Here is a 24,356-nt window from a genome sequence, read left to right on the forward strand (position 1 = left end):
CTCAAGAGTCTTCTCCAACACCACAGTTCAAAAGCATCAATTCTTCGGCGCTCAGCCTTCTTTATGGTCGACCTTTCACATCCATACGTGACCACTGGGAAAGCCACAGCCTTGACTAGACGGGCCTTTGCAGGCAAAGTGATGTCTCTGCTTTAATGCGCTGTCTATTCGTGAGCCGCACGCCACCCCCGAGTGCTGCACACCTACAGGGAGGGCACGCCTGTCCAGTGACCTGCTGAGACGTGTCTCCCTCACCAAGCAGTGCTCCCAGGTCCACACGGACAGCTCGGCCCCCAGGCGGGTGCCCCTGGAGCCCCTGACGACTGCGAATCCATAAACCACCATCCTCTCTCTGACTGACGGTGCCCACAGGAGGAGCCACCCCTGCTCCGAGGTGCCCTCTCGTCTCCTGAGCTGTCAGGAGGGGCAGCCCCCGACTCTGGGGGCTGACGGTGTTACCCCTGTGTGGCCAGCACGCAGCTTGACCCTAAGTCCAGCGTTCACCCACATGGCGAGGCCTGGGGTCCCTCCATGCCTGGACACATGCCAAAACCAACGTGGAAGCGATGACATATCCATTTCCACAGAAAGATTTTTAATCCAGCTTAAAAGAATACGCAAAGCAAACTGCCCTTCAAATCTCAGGCTAATTCGGGGTTTTTCTATGGTTATAACAAATGAGATATAATTGTATCTCAAAACTGTCGATCAAAACTACAAACGATGTACCAATTCTTGTTAAAATTCAAAGGCTTGATTGTAGAAGACAGTTACTGTTCAAGTTTACCCTAGAAACCGCGCGCGGAGCAGCGCTGACCCAGGAAACACGGACACAGCTGCACACACGCATCAGGTGATGGAGGCGAACGGGGCGACTTGAAGGGACCACAAGCACCGGAATACGAGGCAGCTCCAAGCCGCCAGCAGAGCATCAAGGCAGCTCCTTTATTCTGAGCAAGAAAGTGGCGTAAGCGAGTGCGTGTCCCCCAACATGCCAGCTTCCCCCCAGCACTCCTGTGTCTTGGGAGAAAAGTGGGTGACCTCTCCACCCGTCCTGGCACCCACTGTCACACGCCTGCACAGGGCAGGTATGGCCTCGCCTGGCACCTGTTTAAAAGCCCGAGAATCAGGCAGCAAGTAGCTGTATTTGGGGAGATGAAACTCACTGGTCAGAGCTGAAGGCTCGAGCTAGTGTGGGGCCACAGACCCCTGACCCCGAATCACAGAAGTGAATCACCTGCCCAAATTTCCAGCTGGTTGCACATCCAACCCGCTCCATAGCTCCGTCCATTAAACATGTTCTGATCAAAAAAATAGCGTTCTGATATGACAAGCTTACAGAGGAGGCTCCCCAGCCTCGCGCCTGCAGCGTTGAAGCAGGGGAAAGGGACAGACTCCACGCTGCCTCATGAGGGGCCCGCGGGGCCACTAGGCCGTCCGTGCCAGGAACTCCAGGTACCGCGTCCGGGCCTCGAGGTGGTCCGACGGCCGGTTGTACGGCGTCCACACAGGGTCTCCCACAAACAGCCGCATGGCCTTCACGTAGTTCTGGGGAGAGACAGACAGCGGCGCTGGTTACACAGCCGTGAGGTCACGCTCCGTGCTGCTCACCCCCGTTCTCACGCACATTCCTCTGAAAGGCAGGAGGCCCCGTGCTCAGGCAGCCGCAGGGCAGCATCGGGCCCACGCTCTCGACAGACACACCGCCTTGCACGCGGGCCCCTCCCACAGCACGGTTAGAAACCTGCACCCTGTCCAGCCAGGGTGCACGTCCGGGGGTGTGTCCTACAGGGGACACGATGGCAAACGCGTGAGGTTCTTTCTCCCGGAACCCAGAGAACTGGAGACGGCTGGCAGACCCATCTCTCGGGGTCACCACTCCGCAAGTAAAGCAGAGTGTGTCCCAGACTGGCCAGCAGGCGGCTGCGCACAGGCCGGGGCTCTCTATGCCAACGGGAAACCATCCCGAAGCACAGCGAGCAGAAAAGAGGGGCACCACCCCCGACAGAAGTCGGCTGGCTCCTGGGCACGACTCACATTCGCCTGCCAAGTGAGCCGTCTCTCCGAGAAGACTTCGGAGGGCCTGATCACAGCCACCTTCAGGGAGAGACGCTGGGGCCAGGAGTGGGGCGACCTTCCCTCAAACGCCCTCTCCGAGTCCTGAGCCTTAAGCTGAGCACACCCGTGAGTCTCAGGTCAGTCCCAAGCCCATGGAGGGAGCCCCAGACCACGCTTCTCCTGCTTCTGTGACCGTGTCCATGGCTCCAGCGCCCGCTGGCTGAGGCCCAACGGACATGCTCTCGAATGATGAAGGAGCAGGGACCCCTGGAGGGGCGCCCCCGTTGGCCTGGGCACATGCCCCTGTGAACCCCCAGCCGCTCGCTGAGGCAGCTTCCTCGCCTGGCGCTGCCAGGGCTGAGCATCCAACAGGCACGCAGACCACACTCCAGCAGAGTGGCTGTGAGCCCACCTTCTCGTCCAGCGTGAAGCGGTGGTAGATGCCGGCAGGCAGGGTGATCATGTCCCCCTTCTCCATGGAGATCCGGATCCACTGGTCCTCCCGGTCCCGCACATCAAAGTACCCGCTGCCATCCAGGATGTAGCGGATCTCCTCGTCCAGGTGGAAGTGCTCCTCAAAGAACATCTTGATCTGAGGGGGTGGGGGGCTCTGTGAGCTGGCGGCCCCAGGGGGAGGTGGACGGAACCACCCCTGCCCCAGCGCGGACCACCCGGCCCGCCCCCACGAGATGCGAAGGCACGTGGTCACCCCGGCAGGGCAGGAGTGGTGTGTGCATCTGAGGAAGGCGCTCAGTAAACACCTCCCGCTCATCCCTACCTGGCCTGTCTTCCGGGGCTCTATTCTCTAACATTTCACAATAAAAATGCTCGAATGTGCATAAACGTTGGAAGCATGCTCCAGTAAACACCCACGCAACCTTCACCTTTCTCCTTAACTGGCCTTCTTAAGATTCCCCACCTCTCGCCTCTTATCCGGGAGGGTTTCAAAGCTCTCCTCCCGTAATGCTTCCACCCTTCTGAACGATCCACAGACGTTTGGAAAATCCCCGCTTCCAGTAAGAACGGCAGCCTCTGGGGCGGGCGAGGCCGTGAGGACAGGTCCCCCCGCTGCTGGGCACACAGCCCCCGGAGGGGTGGGCACAGCTGGATACGCACTGACCCGCCACCCGTCTAGGAATCCACCCTGAAGATACACCTCCAACAGCAGGGAAAGACATGCACGCGCAGCTCCCTGCTGTGCTTGCTGTCTGTCGCTGAGGAACACTGGAGACGCCCAGAAGGCAGGAGCAGAGCGGGCTGGTAGAGTCAACGGGCACGCGGGCTCCGACAGCAGGGCGCCGTGCAGCGCGGGCCAGCCAAGGGGAGCTGAGGGGCCTTCTGGTAGAGTCTTCATTTTAAGCCTGGCTATGGCAGCCCCCTCCAGGACTCCTGCCTGGGGACTTCCAAGGATAGGGGAGTCCGGCGGGCTACAGTCCATGGGCTTGCAGAAAGTCGGACAGACTGTGCGACTCACTTTCACTTTACATCTTAACAGTCATAAATAAAAATAAAACAAGCTTGGGGGCCGGGGGAGGGGGGACCTTAAATCTGGAATTAAGCCATATGCTCACAACCACAAGAGGAACAGAAAACTCCTAACTGCTTCTGAACACAGCTCTCTGACTACACCCTCTGTAAGGCAGGACCGAGACTCGCCTGGAACTCCACGGACAGGCCTGCCGATCCCAACGGTGTGGATGCAGCCGCCACTGGGCACCGTGGTGTGTGCAGGAGAGAGACCCGAGGACGAGCCACAGGAGCCCCGGGGGCACGAACACCCTGACACCTGAGCCAGGGAGCGTGGAGGGGCTGGGAACACGGCGGGGACGCGGCAGGACCACAGAGAGGGCCCCACCCCACCCCGCCTCCGCCTCACCGAGTCTGAACATCAAGGTGGGTCGCGGCAGGAATGGACATGGGCCCATGAGGAAACCAAGAATCCGCACACCCATACTGACGGGCATCGACGGGAGAGAAGCAGGCCAAGTCAGTACAGGAAGATGATGGACGGAGGGACAGGGTAACTGACTCAGGGCGGGGTCAGCAAGATTCACTCACACCAAGTCCAAGTTTGACACCGAGCAGAAGAGTCACAGGCAGAAAGTCAGTCTCCACAGACGCCTTCCTTAGAGCAGGAAGAGTCGTCCAGTCACAACACGGAACCCTGATGGGCACCAGTTTAGCCAAGTTTTGCATCATGGGCACTGGGACCCCCACCCCACCCCAGGCACAGGCCTCCAGGCGGGGTGCCCTGAGCAGACGCAGCACCCCTTCCACAGGATTCCTGCCCAAAACGTGTTAACCTAAGACAACCGTGAGATAATCAGATAGTAAAGAAGTGTGTTTTACAAGAACAAGAGATAAGCTGGTGTTAGGGACAGGGTTTTATCTCAGGAGAAAAAAATAAAATAGAAGGTGGTAACGATAAGAATAACAGTCAGGATTTACAACCGTCAAGCCCCTCCTGTGGAAGGAAGGGGGCTGGTGAGAAGACAGGAAGTCTAAAATTCCAAGTAAGAACATAAAATGTAAATCCAAGGGGGTATCGGGACTTGCAAGCACTCAGTGAGAAGTTTCGGCCTTTTGTAAGGTATTATAACGCCTGAACTCCAACCAGCAGGAATCACGTGGGACAGAGCAGAGTGAAGGGAGAAACGCCACGGAACACGCCTGGGTTCGGCAGCCTGGGAGTCGCTGCGCTGCTCCCATCCTAGGGCAAGGCGCTGTTTCACCTACGCGCAGGTGAAAACACACAGAAAAAACACACAGAAGACACCGAAGCTAGCGAGGGGCAGTGTGGGTGGAGGCAGCCTTCCTGCTGGTCGGTGAAGACTCTGGACCAGGAGGACTGGGTTCTGGGCCTGGCTTTACCAACACGACCGGGGAAGAGGTCCTCACCCCCTCCAGGTGTCCACAGGTAAGAGAAAGAGGCTACGCTGAGTGGCTTAAGGCCGTGGCTTCCCAGTTCGTAGCTCAGCATGATGGAAACAGGAAGTCTTGGGAGCGACACAGCTGCCGAAGCTCACCAAGACAGGAAAATCCTGAGACTACTGCTGTTGCCACGGCCGTTTCATAACGGAGTCACCTTACTCCTGAGAAAGCAAAGACAACAATTCCAAAAACAAGGCCGTCCTTGAACTTGAACACATTCAGCCTCGTTACAAACTCTGCACGTCTGTTTCCTCACTTGGCCAAAGATGAGTGAGTTTCTCTAGGAACAGGCACCTGGGAACCAACACAAACCGAGAATTTAAAAAAAAACTGACTCCCACTTCCATATAAGATGCGGTAACAGAAACTGGACTTCCCCTCCCACCTCCAACAGCCAAAACGAACACAATGTACAAGCTGATGGTTTGCAAAACACCAGACACCAGGGAAGGGAAGAGAGTGACTCGGGAGGCAGAAAGCCAGCGAGGTGAACCCCGCACTGCTCCGCATTCCACTGGGAGAGAGTTCTCGGGATGCGGAGCTGGGAGAGGGCACCCAGGCAGAGCACCCTGAGCTGAAAAGCAGGACTGAGAATCTGGGGAGACGGAGGGAGCTGGTGTGCAGGACACAGTGCCCAAGGGGAGAGACCTTCACGGCGAAATCCCAGAGGCCTGCAGAGGGCCTCCCTCGAGGGTTCCTCCGGAGCCTGTCTGTGCACACCCGTGCAGGAAAAGGAGCTGAAGCTGGAAAAGAGGCATTCAGAGCCTTCAGGTTTGAAAGGAACAGTTCCTGGCCCTCTGCCGACCTGGGAACCGAGCCTGTCCCACCAGTCAGACTGGAAAAACCTCACTACCCCAGGGGCTCTGTGTGGTGGAGCAGAGCAGCCTGGGGGCTACAGTCCCTGGGATCGCAAGAGAGTCGGCCTGAGAAAGCACTAAAGGACACCCAGCATCGCTCGGGGACACCCAACGTATCTTAAAGGAAAGGCTCAAAAGCATCCAACTGTTTCCAATAAGCTTACATGCATTCCAGAAGAAACCTGAAGAATATTTCTACCGGTACAAAAGTACCCAACATCCAAGAGAATAATCACAATGCCTGGCATCCAATCGATAATTACCAAGCACGCTAAGAACAAAACGTGACCTTTAGACACGGAGACAAGGGTTTGATCCCTGAGTCAGGAAGATCCCCTGGAGAAGGAAATGGTAATCCACTCCAGTATTCTTGCCTGGGAAGTCCCATGGACAGAGGAGCCTGGTGGGCTACAGTCCAGGGGGTCACAAGGGTCCGACACACGACTTAGCAACTAAACAAACAAACAAACCACATGGCTTCACTGGCTAATCTGCCAAGCATTTAAGAAAAAAGTAAAACCATTCTAGACATACTCTTCCAAAAAACCGAAAAGGACGGAATACTTTTCAGCTGATTCTAAGGCCAGCATCCCTCTCATATAAACCAAAATGAAAGACATGTATAAAGAAGGAAAGGCTTGCATTTATTAATGTGTGTGTGTGTTAGCTGCTTAGTCATGTCCAACTCTATGCAGCCCCGTAGACTGCAGCCCACAGGCCCCTCCGTCCATGGGATTCTCCAGGCAAGAACACTGGAATGGGTTGCCATTTCCTTCTCCAAAAGTAACTACAGAAAGAAAGGAAGTGAAGTCGCTCAGTCGTGTCCGACTCTTTGCAACCCCGTGGACTGTAGCCCACCAGGCGCCTCCATCCGTGGAATTTCCAGGCAAGAGTACTGGAGTGGGGTGCCACTGCCTTCTCTCGCATTTATTAATGGTGAGTAATTAACAACTCCCCTTTAGGTCCTTTACCTTCTCCTCGTAGTTCGGTAGTTTGTCTTTGCATATGGTTATGATGTCCATCCAGGAGTAGTTTCTCTCTTTTCGGATCCTCTCTAATTCTGGATCGTTCTCGTATTTGTCTGCATCCAGCTAAAAGAGTTTAAACAGGCAACAAACTGGAGGTCACGTGAACACACCGAAACACCGAAAGAGTCCCTTTCCGGATCTCCAATACTCGGAATTTATTACCTAGTCCCGTGTCCACATTCTGGATCTCCAGAATAGTTATACTCCACATATACTGTATTAATATCACTTGGTCCTTCGTCAGTCCTAAACTCGCCTTTCTTCCCCTCCTTTCCCTGTCTCTTGGTATGCTTTCCCCTAAAGGCTAAAAGCAGTGCAGCTGTGTTGAAGTCCCACCTCCCTTCTCTCCAGCAGCGCTGCCAGGGAGTCTATTGAAGCTGCACGCTTCCGGTCCCGCCACCAGGAGGCGGGGAAGCTCCGATCGCCGGCGCCTGTAACCGGAACCTCCCCCCACCGCCATGTCCTGTCCCTCGGCCTCCTGTCCACTCTGCAAGGCGGCCTGACCTTAGTCTCTATGGCAACTCCATGGTCACTTTGTTTCCGCGAGCCGAAACACCTGAAGCCCTCTGAGCCCACAAATAAAACCCAAGTTCCTCAGGCAGACAAGAGGCTTTCTACCCCGGGCCCAGCTGCCTTTTCTTTCTTTCTTTCAAGTTTTATTTACGCGTTTCTGCTTGGTCTTCACTGCTGTGTGCAGGCTTCGTGGAGCTGCAGCGAGCCGGCACATGGGCCCAGTGGCTGCAGCTCCCCGACTGCAGAGCGCCGGCTCGGCAGCTGCGGCGTCCTTGCCCCAGACACGCGAGAGCTTCCCAACCAACCTGTGTCTCCTGCGTCAGCAGGCAGCCTCTACCGCTGAGCCCGCCCAGAAGCCGAGCCATGAATTTCTAAACGACCACCCCCGACACGAGCAGGCCCCCACAGGGCACCTTCACATCCGGGTGAGAGTTTCCCACACCCTACGGCGTCACTGAGACCACAGGCGAACAGTCCAGCTATTGTCCTGCTCCAGATTAAGGCATTATAAAGCGCAAAAAGGCCCAGGGCGCTGGAAGCACAGAGTAAACACGTCTCCAGGACTCCCCAGAAAAGACCCTGACGCTGGGGAAGGCTGAAGGCGGGAGGAGAAGGGGACGACAGAGGATGAGATGGGCATTAAGCCTGGGTGAACCCCAGGAGCCGGTGATGGACAGGGAGCCCTGGCGTGGGCAGTGCATGGGGTCGCAAAGAGTCGGGCACGACTGAGTACACAAGAAGTTTAATTCTGACAGTCCTGGGTCTTCCCATCCACAGGAGAACCAGGAGCCAGGAGGAGCCGGTCTCGACCTGGCGGAGGAGCTGAAAACACAGCCTTACTTTATCCCCAGACATTTTCAGGGCTTGGCCAGTGTCCACTCCTGCTCCAAAACTGTCCCGTGGACAGCGAGACCGAAGGGCAGAGTCTGAACAGACGGCGCCTCCCGTCGAGCAGCCCCCCACCCCAGGGAGACGCACAGGGGACCCTTCAGGGACCCCCACCCGCCCTCCCGCCGCCCCGCGCGGGCCCCTGAGGACAGGCCCGCGCCTACAGGGCCCCGGCCTCGCACTGGGGCGGCGGGGACCCGCGGGCCCCGGGCCCGCTCTCACTCCGACCCCTCCGCCCCACGATCGCCGATCCCCGGCACCGAGCACGCGGCGCGCCCCGCGGTGGAGGCCCGGGGACCGGCCCGGCCGCGCCGAGCCTGCGCCCTGAGCACGGGCCCCCGAGCTCCGCAGCCCCGCCGGCCGGAAGGCGGAGCGCGCGCGGCCGGAGGGGCGCCTGTGCCGCCGCGCGGGCCCCGCGTACCTTCCAGTAAAGGACCCCGAGCCGGCGCAGCTGCTCCAGGCCGACAGGGCGCGCGGGCTCGGCGCGGTGCGGCAGCCGCGGGTCGTCGGCCGCCTCGTCCATGTACCAGGCCTCCACCATGGCCGCGAACTGAGCGCGGGCGCCCCTCCCCCTCCCCGCCCTCCCCCTTTCCCCTCCCCGCGAGGGCGGGCGGGGCGCGCCTGGAAGCCCGGGGCGGAGCGCCTCCTTCCCGCCGGCGGGCGGGCTCCCGGCGCGAGGCGCTGTCCCTGGAGGAAACAGCCGCCCGCTGAAACTCCAGCCGCGCTTGGCTTGTGGCTCAGCTGGTAGGGAATCCGCCTGTAACGCGGGAGGCCTGGGTCCGAGCCCTGCGTTGGGAAGATCCCCTGGAGAAGGGAACGGCTGCCCGGTTCAAACTCCCCACTGTTCAGTCCAGTGGCTCAGTCGTGTCTGACTCTGCGTCCTCATGGACCGCAGCACGCCAGGCCTCCCTGTCCATCACCAACCCAGAGCTTGCTCAAACTGGTCCACTGAGTCGGTCATCTCGTCCTCTGTCACCTCCTTCTCCTGCCCTCAATCTTTCCCAGCACTGGGGTCTTTTCCAGTGAGTCAGCTCTTCGCATCAGGTGGCCGAAGTACTGGAGTTTCAGCTTCAGCATCAGTCCTTCCAATGAACACCCAGGACTGATCTCCTTTAGGATGGCCTGGTTGGATCTCCTTGCAGTCCAAGGGACTCTCAAGAGTCTTCTCCAACACCACAGTTCAGAGGCATCAATTCTTTGGCGCTCAGCTTTCAAGAACTTTCTCCCCTAAAGAAAGGAATGGACATTAAGACTGATTACGTTCAGCTCCCAGCCAATCCCAGTCTCCAGCAGGTCTCAGGAATTCCTTGCCCCAGTTGTTGAAAGCTAACTAATAAAAAATAATCTTGAGGAAAAGCAGACCCCCTCAAAACGATGCATCTCCGCATATATATGTTTTCTGTATGTACCTGCTGTCTTCTCGACTCGGCGCAGCAGCCCACTGACCTGACTGCAGCCCTTCTCGCCTCATTAAAGGTGATCTGTTCCTGTAAAGTGCCGGTCTCTTTCTTTCTCCGAACCTCGGCTTCTCTAACTCCCTTACCCTACATTTTTTGGTGCCGAAACCCGGGAGGTTGAGGTTCCTTCTCAGTCTCATTCTCCACGGCCAGCCCTTCAGAGCGTGGAAACCTGCCGCGCTCACTTTCCCACCCGGGCTTTCAATGCCTCCTTGGGAGGACGCCCTGTGCCTTCATGAGTAAGGGCTTTGTTGGTTTCCATGAACCCCAAGGAATAATGGCCTCTCTCTCTCTCTCTCTCTTCCTCTTTTCTCTACACTCTCTGTTTTGCAAGACTGACCAACTCCAGGACAGAGGCCTTTTGCCATTCGACCTCCCTCCACCTACCACAAATTCTTACCTGACCCAGTATAGCCCAGGGAAGCTCAGACGGTACTCTAGGGCGCCGTAGACTATCATCCTTTCTGCGTTCCCAGGGAACCCTCGGGCCCAAAGGCCCTATGGGGAGGTACTTGGGGGACGCCCCTCCCTCCTTAAGAGTCTCTCTCTCTCTCTGTTTGCCCGATCAAAAGATTAGGTGACAACCTTTTCTCTAGACCAGACAGTCGTTAGCCATTTGCTATGGGGTCAAGCCAATCCGGAGAAGGCAATGGCACCCCACTCCAGTAACTCTTGCCTGGAAAATCCCATGGACGGAGGAGCCTGGTAGGCTGTAGTCCATGGTATCATGAAGAGTCGGACACAACTGAGCGACTTCACTTTCACTTTTCACTTTCATGCACTGGAGAAGGAAATGGCAACCCACTCCAGTGTTCTTGCCTGGAGAATCCCAGGGATGGCGGAACCTGGTGGGCTGCCGTCTGTGGGGTTGCACAGAGTCGGACACGACTGAAGCAACTTAGCAGCAGCAGCCAATCCGTCCCGTGCGACTGTCCCTTAGCCTGTGTAAAACGAAACCTCAAACCTCTACTCTTGACCGACTTCAAGGTTCATAAACTGAGGTCACTTCATACTCATATTTGGCCTCAATACAAACTGGATAACCAAAACCGCTGGCCTGAGTTCAGAACTTCCAATTTCAATATTTTAGCAGATCTCACTAACTTACTCAAATGGAATGGCAAACAGTTGGAAGTCCCCTATATTGAAGCCTTCTGGGAGCTTAGAAGTCCTCCTTCTCTCTGCAAGTGTTAGGAGGGGCGCACTGACACCGCCCACCCCCCCACCCTCCACCCCCGCCCCCCGGCCAGGCACCGCAGTAACCGCTTGCATGAGCTGTTTCAACAGGAGGTCGTGGTAAGGGACACGGAACTAATAAGCCGCCACCAACCGGAAGAGTTCAGGAAAGGTCAAAAGGAGACACCACATGTCCAACCACCTCCCAGAATCCGTCTCACTGGCCTCCATCTTGGCTGAACCAGGCGTATACCACCAGGAAGGACTCTGATTAGAATGATTGGCTAAAGACAACCTGGAAACTAATCCCATCACCATAAACCCGAGACTGCGAGCCATGTGGCAGAGCGGTCCTCCTGGGTTCCCTTACCCTACCTTTCTCCACCCAGGCGCCATGTCCCAATAAAATCTCTTCCTTCGTCAGCACATGTGTCTCCTCGGACAATTCACTTCTGAGTGTTAGACAAGAGCCCAGTTTCCGGCCCTGGAAGGGGTCCCCCTTCCTGCAACACAAGGACTGTTCTACCTATCAAATCCTCCTGTGCCCTCTCTCCCCCTCCACTACAAAAGAATCCAAATCTAAAGCCCCTAAAAGGCCCCCTAATCCCTCAGCCCCCGATTTCGACCCGGCAGATGAGCCTCCTCCCTACCATCCCGGAGATGAGGCTTCCAGAGACGAGACCCACCCTCTAGCCCTTCCTCCTCCAAATCAGGAAGCAATGACCCCCAAAACCCCAAAAGAGATTTACACCCTCCCTCCATCGACCAGGCCCCAAAGCAAACACTTGTTTCCTCCCAGAGAGGTAGCGGGACCAGAGGGCCCTACACGGCTCCCTCCATGTGCCTTTCTCCATTTCTGATATGAGCCAAATTGAAGAAAATTTGGGGTCTTTTTCAGAAGATCGTACTAGATACAGGAAGGAATTCCTCTGCCTTACACAAGCATATCATTTAACCTGGAATGATCTCTATTACATCCTAAACGCCGCATTAACCCCTGGTGAAAAGGAACGGATGTGGTAGGCAGCCCAGACTCATGCTGACCAGCTCCATAACCGAGACAGGGCTGATCCGGGGGCTGATGATGCAGCCCCTTTAACCGAGCCCCGGTGGACGTACCAAGCCAGCAACACCGGTGGCCGGTACCCACATCATATGATCACCTGTTTACTAACAGGAATGCTAAAAACGCTCACATTCATGTTAACTACGATAAGATTAGGGAAGTGACTCACGAAAAGGATGAAAACCCTGCCCTTTCCACAGCGTACTGAGGCAGTCCAAAAGTACACTAATCTAGATATTTCCACCCCTGCTGGACTTCGATATTTACATGTCCCATTCATAAGTCCATCAGCCTCAATATTCACCCCAAACTACGCCAGTTAGAAAAGGGCCCCCAAACCCCTCAGCGAGATCTCCTAGAAATAGCCTTTAAAGTTTTCAATAATAGGGAGGAAGAAGCGAAAAAGGAAAAAGAAAAGGAAAGAAGGACCAAATATGCTTTATTCGCTGCAGCTATTCAAGAAAAAAATTCAACCCCTCTGGCCCGCCCACCTTGACCCACCCGTATGGGACCTAACCTTCCAGGCCCCCGCTTTAGATGTAACCAAATGGGACAATGGGCCAAATTCTGCCCAAACTCCTGGCCACCCACCAAACCCTGCCCCACCTGCAAACAATGGGGTCCCTGGAAAATGGATTGTCCTCAGACACTACCCATCAAATCTCAGGGTCCACCCCAGACCCAACAACAATGGGCCGGGAACCAGACTCTGGGGGGCCCTGCACCCCAGACCACGGCTCCTCGGATGAGGTGAGAGATGACCCAGCTGTGCCTGAACTATTCCAGTGACGGAGCCCGAGCTCCAGACCCCATCCCATACAGACAGACTCGGAGCTCTGGGTAATTGGCGCGGTGGCTGGACACAAAGTCTCATTCCTAACAGACACTGGAGCGGCCTTTTCACTTTTAACCTCCTTTAAGGGCCCTCTCCAACCTTCAGAAGTGGCCATCGAGGGGGTCTCAGGCATCCCTTTTTATCCCAAAATAACCCCTCCTTTCCTCTGTTCCTTTGGCAAAACAACACTAACACATTCTTTTATAGTTCCTCAATGCCCAAGGGCATCGGTGGGATGTGATCTTCTGGTTAAGCTACAAACTTCTATAAACCTCCCATTCTTAGATCCCATATCAATTCTTTGCATCCAAATGGCACCCTAACCCCTGGCCAGCCCTCACTCCCAAAACCTGCCCCCTGACCTTCCTCGAGAGATCCTCGGGTCTGGGAACCATTCTCCCATCCAGATTTTTCTTAAAAATCCCTCTCAGGTCATAACCCAAACTCAGTATACCCTCCCCACAGAATCCCAACAAGGACTTAAACTAATAATCTCTGGACTGCTCAAAGCTGGCCTTTTGCAGCCCATCTGTTCTCTTCATATTATACTGGCAGTCAAAAGGGGCCCCACTCCTGGTGTCTAGTCCAAGATCTTCGCAAGATCAATGAGGCCATAATACCCATACACACCGTGGTCACTAATCCCTACCCCCTTCTCTCACATATTCCCCCCGACACACTCTATTTCACAGCATTAGACCTCAAGGATGCTTTCTTTACTAACCCCCACACCACTTCTCACAGCCCCTATTTGCCTTCACCTGGACGGACCCAGCGGAGAAAGCAATGGCACCAGCAATCTTGCCTGGAAAATCCCATGGACAGAGGAGCCTGGTGGGCTGCAATCCATGGGGTCGCGAAGAGTTGGACACGACTGAGCGACTTCACTTTCACTTTTCACTTTCATGCACTGGAGAAGGCAATGGCAACCCACTCCAGTGTTCTTGCCTGGAGAATCCCAGGGACAGCAGAGCCTGGTGGGCTGCCGTCTATGGGGTCACACAGAGTCGGTCACAACTGAAGCGACTTAGCAGCAGCAGCAGCAGGACAGACCCAGACACATATCAATCTCAACAATTAACTTGGACTGTTTTACCTCAAGGGTTTAGAGATAGCCCTCATTTTTTCGGTCAAGCCCTCCAAAGAAGCCAACAAACTTTAGACCTAGGCTCTACTACCTCACTCCAACATGCAGACGATTCATTGTTACGCAGTTCCTCTTGCCTCAACTGCCTAGTCCACACTGCAAAGGTATTAAATGCCCCAGGCAACGGGGCTACAGAGCCTCCCTCTCCAAAGCACAATTGCTTCCACCACTGTCAATTACATGGGATTGCTTCTCACTCCCACATCTAAAATAATCCCAACTCAGAGACTTCCAACCTTGACACAGACCCTCAGGCCCCAAATCAAGAAGAAACATCTTTCTCTATTAGGTCTATTAAACTTCTTCTGAATATGGGTCCCAAATTTTGCCCTCCATGCAAAACCCCTCTTCAAAGCTACTCAAGGAAACTTAGATGAACCCTTACTGGCCCCCACCTCTCTCCACACCCCCATACAGACTCTTATCAAACATTCACTGCAGGCCCCTTCTCTTTACTTACCTGATTACACCAGGCCTTTTTTCCTTTTTGTACATTCTCGACAAGGACTTGCCTTAGTGATTCTGTGCCAGAAACGGGGGGACATATGGGGCCCTCTAGCTTACTTATGCAAACAACTCGATCTTGTTACGCTCAGATGGCCACCTTGTCTCGAGGCCTTAGTTGCAACCACCCTCTTAATACCTGAAGCCCAAAACCTAATCTGAAACGCCCCTCTAAATGTATGCTCTCATTCCTTCGAAGATTTACTCTCTCATAGGGCTTTCCGTTCTCTGCCCCCTGCTTGACGACAGATCCTCAACCCATCCCTTTCTTTTACACCTTGTAAACCTCTTAATCCTGCTAGCTTACTCCCTACACCAGATCCGGAAGCAGAACTCCTATCCCATGACTGTGTTTAGACCTTAGATGTGACACTTAATCCCTTTGAACATATAACCGATCAGCCCCTTACTGACCCCACAGTCCCATCCTGGTTCACAGATGGCAGTGCCCAGAAGCAAGCCCCATTCAGGGCTGAATACACTATAGTCCAGGGACAGCCCGACAAAGTTATCCCCCCTACCCCCACCCCATCAAGTCAGCCACACTCCCAACTCACACATCCTCACAGCAGGCTGAACTGATAGCTCTTACACAAGCTCTGACCCTAGCCAAAGGCCAGAAGATAAGCATTTACACGGACTCCAAATATGTCTACCACACATTACATTCCAACATTATAATCTGGAGGGAGAGGGACATTCCTGACTCAGAAGGGCACGCCTATTCTCAGTGCTTCCATTATTTCTGAACTCCTCCATGCAGCTCAGCTCCCCAAACAAACTGCTGTGATACGTTGCCGGGGACATCAGGGACATGGCCTTATCTCCGTTGATAACAACATAGCAGACCACAAAGCAGAGCGGCAGGCCGCCTCTGTTAGTCCTGTCTTTACTGTAGCCCAGATCGATGAGCCAAACAGCCACACACTACTTTCATATTTCCATTCTCTTCTCCACCCCTCTGCAAAAGTACTGAAGACTTTCCTTCAGAACTATTGAGTTAACTAAAGACAATGTGGCTTATTTAAATAATCTGACCCAAACTTGTACCACTTGTCAGTGGACAGACCCTAATTCTAACATTTGTCTCCCACCCCTTTCCCCACCCACCAAATTCTCAGACATCTTCCCGCACAAGACTGGCAGGTAGATTTCACCCACATGCCACCCGTAAAAAGGGTAAATTTCTCCCAGTCTTCATAGATACATTTTCTGGATGGATCAAAGCTTTCCTGACTTCTAACAAACGAGCCCCTACTGTAGCTCGCCTTATCCTTACCGAAATCCTCCCCAGGTTTGGGATGCCTTCCTCCCTCCAGTCTGACCATGGGCCCGAGTTCACATCCCAAATCACCCAAAACACTGCACGAGCCCTGGAAATTCCTTGGAGGTTTCACATTCCTTATCGATCCCGGTCCTCTGGGAAGGTTGAGGGAGCCAACCAAGTCCTAAAAGAAACTCTGACCAAATTAACAATCAAACTTCATCAAGATTGGACTAAATTCCTCCCTTTAGCCCTTTTAAAGGTCCAGTTCTATTCAGTTCAGTCGCTCAGTCGTGTCCAACTCTTTGCGACTCCACGGACCGCAGCATGCCAGGCCTCCTTGTCCATCACCAACTCCCGGAGCTCATGTCCATTGAGTTGGTGATGCCATCCAACCATCTCATCCTCTGTCATCCCCTTCTCCTCCTGCCCTCAATCTTTCCCAGCATCGGGGTCTTTTCAAATGAGTTAGCTCTTTGCATCAGGTGGCCAAAGTATTGGAGTTTCAGCTTCAGCATCAGTCCTGCCAATGAACACCCAGGACTGATCTCCTTTAGGATGGACTGGTTGGATCTCCTTACAGTCCAAAGACTCTCAAAAGTCTTCTCCAACACCACAGTTTAAAAGCATCCATTCTTCGGTGCTCAGCTTTCTTTATAGTCCAACTGTCACATCCATACATGACCACTGGAAAAACCATAGCCTTGACTAGACAGACCTTGTTGGCAAAGTAACGTCTCTGCTTTTTAATATGCTGTCTAGGTTGGTCATAACTTTTCTTCCAAGGAGTAAGCATCTTTTAATTTCATGGCTGCAGTCACCATCTGCAGTGATTTTGCCAGGCCTTACCTAAAATCCCTCTCAATATCAGCCCACTCGAGGCCGCGTACGGGGGGCCCACAGGACCTTTAGGACTCCTCCCCTCCCATGAGGGTCCCAGGCTGCCAGCCCCCCTCCCTTTCCCCTTACTCGCCCAGATACAAGATGCCCTTTGGCAACATATGGATAACCTACTCCCTCAACCGCATCCCGATCTCCTGTACCCATCCCTCCAAATAGGAGGCAAAGTCTCTGTGACAGCTCAGTCCCGCTCAGATGTAACCCCAAATGGCAAGGACCCTACCCGGTAATTCTGCTGCCCCCTACCACTGCAAAATTAAAAGAAATCACCCCTTGGGTGCACATTACTCGACTAAAAAAGGTTATGCAGCCCAATGCTGAGAATGCTTACCAGACTAAAACTAACCGAGTTTCTCCCATAGGCCCGACAACTCCAAAGTTCTCATGCCTTCCACCGGCTCCAACTGACAACGGATGAGCCTGTTGGTTTCACGGCTGCAATTACTTCTGGAACAATTCCTGACAGATATCTGGGTCTCAAGTCCTCAAGGATCCATGTTCGAACACGTTGAGGATTTCATCTCCACCCTGTGGCTGCAGGGGACCGTGTATAACTTTTACCCTTTTGAAATCCAACTCTTCTCCACGATAGTCTATCTTATATTCACTTCCCCAAATGTTGGTTAACATCTTCTTTCTCTCCTGTGACCAAGAACTCTTTCAAAACCCTAAACTCAACTATCTATTCCGGACCCTTAATTTAACCCATACTCTCCCCAATGCTTCTAACCCACAATTGGCTAAAGACTGCTGGATATGTCTATCCATAACTCCTCTGGGAGATTCAGCCCTCCCCACATCCATCCTTGACTGGACCACTGATAACATATTCCTACACCACTCATACCGTGGGGAGCCTTTATTTGTCTCATATCTTAAATACCTTCACACTAGTGATCAAATCCAGAATTCGGACAAACTCTTCGAATCTTTCCTCACTGACCCTCCCTCCTACAATGGAAAACCTCCAGTAGGAGGCCCTGTCGCCCAGAGAGTAACACTGTTGTAACCAGCTCCTTTTTGCATATCTAGAAACTCCGGAAACAGTTCATATGACCAACCCGTGGGCATAATCTCTAAACCCATGTGTAACCATATCTCCACTTTACTCTTTGCCACTGGAAAGGCTATATATAGAATGTTTCTGGCCCTACAGGGCTTTCTCTAACCTTTACAGGACGGTTCCCTCATCATACTCCTCTGCTTCTCCCATCGTTGGGGCCACCTTAGCGGGGTTCCTGTTCTTGAGAGAATGATCAAACCCCCACCCCACCCCCCAACTCCTCTTCACCATTGACTTCAGCTGTTGTATCGTGACCCTGGCCTGTTTCTCTTGTGTGGGGCATCTACATACCTCTGTTTACCTACTAATTGGATCGGAACCTGCACCCTGGTATACTCCAGTCCAAACATTTTTATAGCCCCCAATGATCAACCCCTACCTATTCCTCTCATTCACAAGTGAATGAAACAAGCCATTCATTTCATTCCCCTCTTAGTGGGACTGGGAATGCGGCTGGAATTGGAACAGGAACTGCCAGCTTAACCACCTCCATCCACAACTACCCGGCCCTATCTAAAGACCTATCAGACAGCCTCCAGGAAATAGCCCAAGGTCTAATAACTCTCCAAAATCAATGCGATTCCTTGCCGGCCATAGTTACAACATAGAAGGGGATTAGATCTACTAACTGTAGAGAAGGGAGGTCTGTGCCTTTTTCTAGGTGAATCCTGCTGCTTCTATGCCAACCAGTCGGGTGTTGTCCAGGAAGCTGAAAAAAACCTTTAAGATCGAGCCTCTCAAATCTGCCAGAGATTAAGCAACTCCTGGTAGTCATGGTTGATGGACTGGAACCGACGCCTTGGGTTTTGCCACTTCCCGGACCATCCATATTCATTATCCTCCTATTCAAATCTGGACCTTTTTTGCTTAATCTTTTCCAGGGATTCCTCCAGGACCGAATCCGAGCCGTTTCTCGAGATCGAGTCAAGACTGTTCTGCTCGAGACCCTGGCAGCTAGAGCAGAAAACCAACACTATGGGCCTTGGGCTTCCTTCCTCCCCAGCCACAAACCTGTGACTGCGACCCCATAGACTGAGCCCTCCAGGCTACAGCTCCTCTGTCCATGGGATTTCCCAGGCAAGAAACTGGAGCAGGTTGCCATTTCCTTTTCCAGGGAACCTTCCCAACCCAGGGATCGAACCTGAGTTTCTTGCATCTCCTGCACTGGCAGGCAGATTCTTTACCACTGCGCCATCTGGAAAGCCCATACTGGTACCCACTCCTGAGTGCCCAGAGCAGGCCAATGGGGATGAGCTAATGAAACAGAGATCAGCAGTCTCGGTCTTCCAGATCCTCCACCTGGGAGCTAAAGTGGCTCTGCTTATGACCTTCTCTTGTGGCTGTTATCCCCTCCTTCACCCACGAATGCGCAGAACCCCCGGAGACTTTGCTTATGTGGATTCTATCTGCTAACATTCATCTGAAAGGAGAAAAATAATAGGTTTTTATGTATTAATTCATCTAAACATAACAGTGATCACCATTATGTCTTAGCAAATAACATTTTAGTGAAGAAGTCATATTTTACAAATAAAAAATGAAAAGAGTAGCATTTTTTTTTAATTTCTACAATTCTTATCTGGCTTAATAGCAAAAAGAGGGACTCTCATCTGCTTCTGCAAAGAGTCTCTTGATATATGTTATTTTGGTTGAATTGTATGAAGAATATCCAGCCTCACACAGGTATGTAGTTGGAAAAGGGAGGAGTATTTTAATAACCTTCTGGATAGTTGTAGATGTTCATACTATACCAAATTTGTAGCTATTGATACTACACGAAAAATTGACAGTTGGTGGTTTCCTAAAAGTTAGTTTCAATGTGGAATCTAACAACTAGAGCAATGATTTCAAATTCTGTTATATCCATGTATATTGAACTTTGAATAGTTAATTTGTACATGATTGTGTAACAGCATGCACTAGTCCTTTTGAAAATACTGTTCCACAAAGTTATGGATCTCTTTCAAATATTGACACAGGCTGGTCTGCAATACCACTAGGCTTACCAGAAAAATCCAGGAGTAGGAAAGCTGTAAACGTCATGGGGCAGAAAGTTTCACAATGTTTGAATTTTCTTTTGAAAGCTTGAATTGGCCATAAATATTGTCAGTTGTTTACTTGCTGATTTTTTTGGCCGCGCCTCAAGACACTCGGGAATCTTAGTTCCTGATGAGGGATTGAACTCGCACCCCCTGCAGTGGAAGCTTGGAGTCTTAGTCCCTGGACCTGAAGAGACAGGCTCACCCTATTTGGGGGAATGTCTGCCAAACACCCTGGTTGGAATAACCACAGTTACCTGCTGGCGAGATGGGTTTGTAGCTCAGTCATACAAGAGCTTCTGCCTCAAAACGACCAGGGCACTTTGCTGAACAGTATGTGAGAGGCTTTCTGTTACTTCCTGCTTTGTCCCAGAGGCTATTAAAAACATTGATCTTCAGGGGTCAGGATGAATAAAACTGAAAGTGTGATTGCTTCTTCGGGCCCTTCTTAAGAGAAACCGGGCTGTTTTGCTTTGTCTTGTGAAGAACACGATCAATGATGGTAGTTTGGAGGTGCAGCCCAACTCACACTGAGGCACCAACAGTGTGACCGCCGCCCCCTCCGCCCCGCCCTGCAGGGCACCAACAGGGTGATCCCCTCGGGGCACCAACAGAGTGATTGCCTCCCAGGACACCAACAGGGTGACCCCCCCCCCCCCACACCAGGGCACCAATAGCGTGATCCCCAGGGAACCAACAGGGTGACCCCCAGGGCACCACTCAGCCCTGCAGGGTGGCAGGGGCAGCAGGTGCTGGCCTGGCCTCCTCACCAAACTGTCCTCCCAGGCGCCCCTGCCCTTGAAGAAGGCAGCTCTCAGGAACAGACACAGCCGCCCCGTGTAAAGCAGACCAGCACTCGGCGTGGGAACTGATCCTCACCGTCTGGTAACGACTGACTACGGGACATAATCTGCAAAGGTACTGACTCACTGTGCTGTACGCCCGAGATGAACAGTGTTGTAAACCAACTCTACTTCGATCTTAAACAAAAAATACCCAGCTCTGAGCTCTCCTGGTTAGGGTGCAGGGGTCAGAGACGCAGCCAGCGGCTGGAGCAGACAGAACCCAACGGGGGTCCTGTCTCACGTGCCGAGAAGGCCGGGCGCTCCCCGCGCCCCGCGCGGCCCGGGACTCTCGTCCCTCACAGCTCAGCTCGCCCGGGGCGCTGACTCACTTCTCACCAGCCCGGCGAGCTTCCCGGACCTGACAGGAAACAGCCGCAGGAGCCCTGAAACGAGGCTCGCTTGTGATTGGGCGGAGAGCGCTCCCGGCATGCTGTGCGGACATCCGGGCTCACGGAAGCGTCCAGGCGGCCGTGCGTCCACGTCTCCACAGCGTGTCTCCGCGGGAGCCCCGGGCCGGTCGTGGCCATCGGGGAGGCCGCAGCCCGGCAGCGCCGCCACAGCCCGTCAAGGCGGGCAGGGGGACGGCAGCCCCGGAGGGGAGGCGAGGCTGACGGCGCGCACCACGGCCACTCTCGCCTCCTGTGGAGAGCTTCGACTAAAAGAATGAGGCAGGCGGCACAGCGGCTCTCGGCTCCCCGCTCCCGCGTCTTCAGGGGGTGCCGCGCCCTCCCGGCCCCAGCGGCCCCAGAGCACACCCGGTCCCCGCTGGGCTGTGGCTAGACTCCTCTCTCCTGAGGGCCGGACTTCCGGAAATGTCTTTCTAATGGAAGGAGCTGCAGGGTCTTCTGGAATACACAGAAGACGCTCATGGAGAGTGGATGCCACAAATAAGGAGGGCAGGAGCCGCAGAGGGGCACCTGTGCAAAAAGCACAGCTTCAGAAGCATTTTAACGGAAAGAGCTAGAAACAGGAGTTTGCTGTGAGACACAGGGTCCATCTGTCAATAAAGGTGAGGCTAACAGTAGGAGCCACAGAAGGAATCCAGTGGGGCCCACCGGTTTCACACCTGGCAAGTAAAAAAAGACATGGCAAGTTCAGTAACACAGCCCGTAACAGGACGAGAAGGTGAATAGAGCGGAGCTGGGTGACTGAGAATTGAAGCTTCATGAAACTGTTCTCTGTGGTGTAAATCTGAACATTTCTAACGCTAATTTTTACAAAAAGTAATGGAATTTTGAGTTGAGAAGCAAGCAGTCTGTGCACGAGCCTGGATTTCTTCACAAATAAGTCATATTTGGAACCAGCTGCCTAGAAGCCCCAGTCAGCAAAATTTTATTCAAACTAATTAAAAGGAAAGTGTTTCTCGAGGTCTTAATACAGCTCCGAAATAGGGTCAAAGACGGCAGGCGCCCTGTCCTGGGGGTGTGGGCATATTTACAGCATGTCGGTGAATTCTCCCAACCTCTGTGCTCCCGGCTTGAAGATAAAACCGATATGTATTCCAGTGCGTCACCTCTGCCATCTTCAGCTTTACCAGCTGACTGTTCCCAAAACACTCGCTCCAATAAAGCCTTTCCGCGAGTGTGCTCCAAGTCACACAGGGTGAGGAAAGGGATTCAAGAAAGGGGTTCCAAGGTCAAACGCTTGGAGAAAACTCTGCTGACATCATCTCCCTTCTGAGAAGTAGTGAAGTTTGTCAGGGAGAAATTGTCTCCTGGAGACAAAACTTATTCGTGCTCTGGAGAAAGAAAGTGAAAGCTGCCCAGTTGTGTCTGACTCTTTGCAACCCCATGGACTATACAGTTCATGGAATTCTCCAGGCCAGAATACTGGGATAGGTACCCTATCTCTTCTTCAAGGGATCTTCCCAACCCAAGGATCAAACCGGGGTCACCTGCATTGTAGGCGAATTCTTTACCAGCTGAGCTATTAGGGAGAGGCATTGGCTAATTCCAAATGCACCTTCTTTGTAAACACTGTCCAAAGTTCAGACATAACAGGAGTAACGCCAACGGAGCGCCAGAGTGGCGAGCAGCAAGTTGAGATCCGCACTCAACCAGACAGAGAGTCTGCGAATGGGAGGACTCCACCCTAAACATGGAAGGAGGCTGGCGTGTGTGGGTGTAGCCAGGAGGTCGTGACTGCCGACTCTTCACAGTGATTGCTGACAACACCACAATTTTCTTAAAAAACGGAATTGGTCAGTAGTTACCTCATAACCAGTTTGGGGGAAACCATTTCAGTTGTGCCCATGATTGCAGAGGCCTAAGCAAGAAATGGCACTTCCCAGGTGGCTCAGTGGTAAAGGATCTGTGTGCCAACGTAGGAGACGCAGGAGAAGTAAGTCCAGCCCCTGGGTGGGGAAGATCCCCAAGAGGAAGAAATGGCTACCCACTCCAGTATTCTTGCCTGCAGAATCCCAGGGACAGAGGAGCCTGTCAGACCACAGCATGTGGGGTCGCAAGGAGTTGAGCTACTGATGACAGGCAAGAAAGCAAGACAGGACCCAGGTCAGGACTCCCTGGTGGGCCAGGGGTTAAGACTTTCCCTTCCAATGCAGGAGGGCCGGGTTTGGTCCCTGGTCGAGGGAGTTAATATCCCACATGCCTTGCAACGGAAGAGCCAAAACATAAAACGGAAGCAGTATCGTAATGACGTCAATAGACTCTAAAAAAGAAAAGAGAAGACCCAAGTCGGTCTGGGTCCCCTGCTTTGTCTGCAGGGCCAGAGTGCTTTAGTCTGCTCAGGGGTGTTTCAAGGCAGGTCTCTTTTTTGTTTGTTTTTATTTTGACTGCACCACACAGCATGCAGGACCCTAGTTTTCCAACCAGGGCTTAAATCTGAACTCCCTGCAAGGGAAGCACAGAGTTCTGAGAGAATTCTTAGGTAAGTTGATAAGAAGTCCAGGGTGCCTATGAGTAGAAAGGGGTCTAGGTTCTGGAGGAGGAGAAAGGGACAAATGTTTTTTTTCTACATTGCTTTGTCTTAGTCACATGAGACATTTTTTCTTAAACTTTGAGTTGTTATGACAACAATCTTTAAGACAAACTTTCTTTAAGCCGAGAACTAATGATTCAGTTCAGTTCAGTCTCTCAGCCTTGTCTGATTCTTTGTGACCCCATGAATCGCAGCATGCCAGGCTTCATGTCCATCGAGTCAGTGGTGCCATCCAGCCATCTCATCCTCGGCCATCCCCTTCTCCTCATGCCCCCAATCCCTCCCAGCATCAGAGTCCTTTCCAATGAGACAACTCTTCGCATGAAGTGGCCAAAGTATTGGAGTTTCAGCTTTAACATCAGTCCTTCCAATGAACACCCAGGACTGATCTCCTTCAGAATGGACTGGTTGGATCTCCTTGCAGTCCAAGGGACTCTCAAGAGTTTTCTCCAACACCACAGTTCAAAAGCATCAATTCTTCGGTGCTTAGCTTTCTTCACAGTCCAACTCTCACAACCATACATGACCACTGGAAAAACCACAGCCTTGACTAGACAGACCTTTGTTGGCAAAGTAATGTCTCTGCTTTTTAATATGCTGTCTAGGTTGGTCATAACTTTTCTTCCAAGGAGTAAGCGTCTTTAATTTCATGGCTGCAATCACCATCTACAGTGATTTTGCAGCCCCCCAAAATAAAGCCTGACACTGTTTCCACTGTTTCCCCATCTATTTCCCATGAAGTGATGGGACCGGATACCATGATCCTAGTTTTCTAAACGTTGAGCTTTAAGCCAACTTTTTCGCTCTCCTCTTTCACTTTCATTAAGAGGCTTTTAGTTCCTCTTCAC

At 52.9% G+C, this 24,356-nt stretch overlaps 1 protein-coding gene across 2 annotated transcripts; it reads right to left on the reverse strand.

Moving 5' to 3' along the window:
- Window positions 1–574: 574 nt before the first annotated feature.
- Window positions 575–8,827, reverse strand: ADI1 (acireductone dioxygenase 1). Of its 2 annotated transcripts, none has more exons than XM_027964044.2 (4): window positions 8,697–8,827; window positions 6,818–6,937; window positions 2,471–2,650; window positions 575–1,548 (listed from the first exon to the last, which is right to left on the reverse strand). In XM_027964044.2, the coding sequence occupies exons 1-4, from the start codon at window positions 8,814–8,816 to the stop codon at window positions 1,429–1,431; spliced, it is 540 nt and encodes a 179-aa protein (XP_027819845.1). In that variant the 5' UTR covers window positions 8,817–8,827; the 3' UTR covers window positions 575–1,428. The 2 variants fall into 2 exon arrangements, with proteins under 2 accessions (XP_027819845.1, XP_042098706.1); XM_042242772.1 differs by lacking the exon at window positions 8,697–8,827 and adding an exon at window positions 7,539–7,628.
- Between the last annotated feature and the right edge of the window lie 15,529 nt (window positions 8,828–24,356).

Source organism: Ovis aries, chromosome 2 (genome assembly GCF_016772045.2).
Source record: "Ovis aries strain OAR_USU_Benz2616 breed Rambouillet chromosome 2, ARS-UI_Ramb_v3.0, whole genome shotgun sequence".
Lineage (NCBI taxonomy): Eukaryota > Metazoa > Chordata > Mammalia > Artiodactyla > Bovidae > Ovis > Ovis aries.

Bases quoted from the DNA above. Each gene is read 5' to 3' on its own strand.
- ADI1 (XM_027964044.2), bottom strand. From the start codon at position 8,816: ATGGTGGAGGCCTGGTACATGGACGAGGCGGCCGACGACCCGCGGCTG. The intron at 2,651-6,817 runs GTAAAGGACCTA...CCACCCCCTCAG, and splicing joins TACCGAACTACGAGGAGAAG to ATCAAGATGTTCTTTGAGGA. The intron at 1,549-2,470 runs GTGGGCTCACAG...GTCTCTCCCCAG, and splicing joins GCTTCACGCTGGACGAGAAG to AACTACGTGAAGGCCATGCG.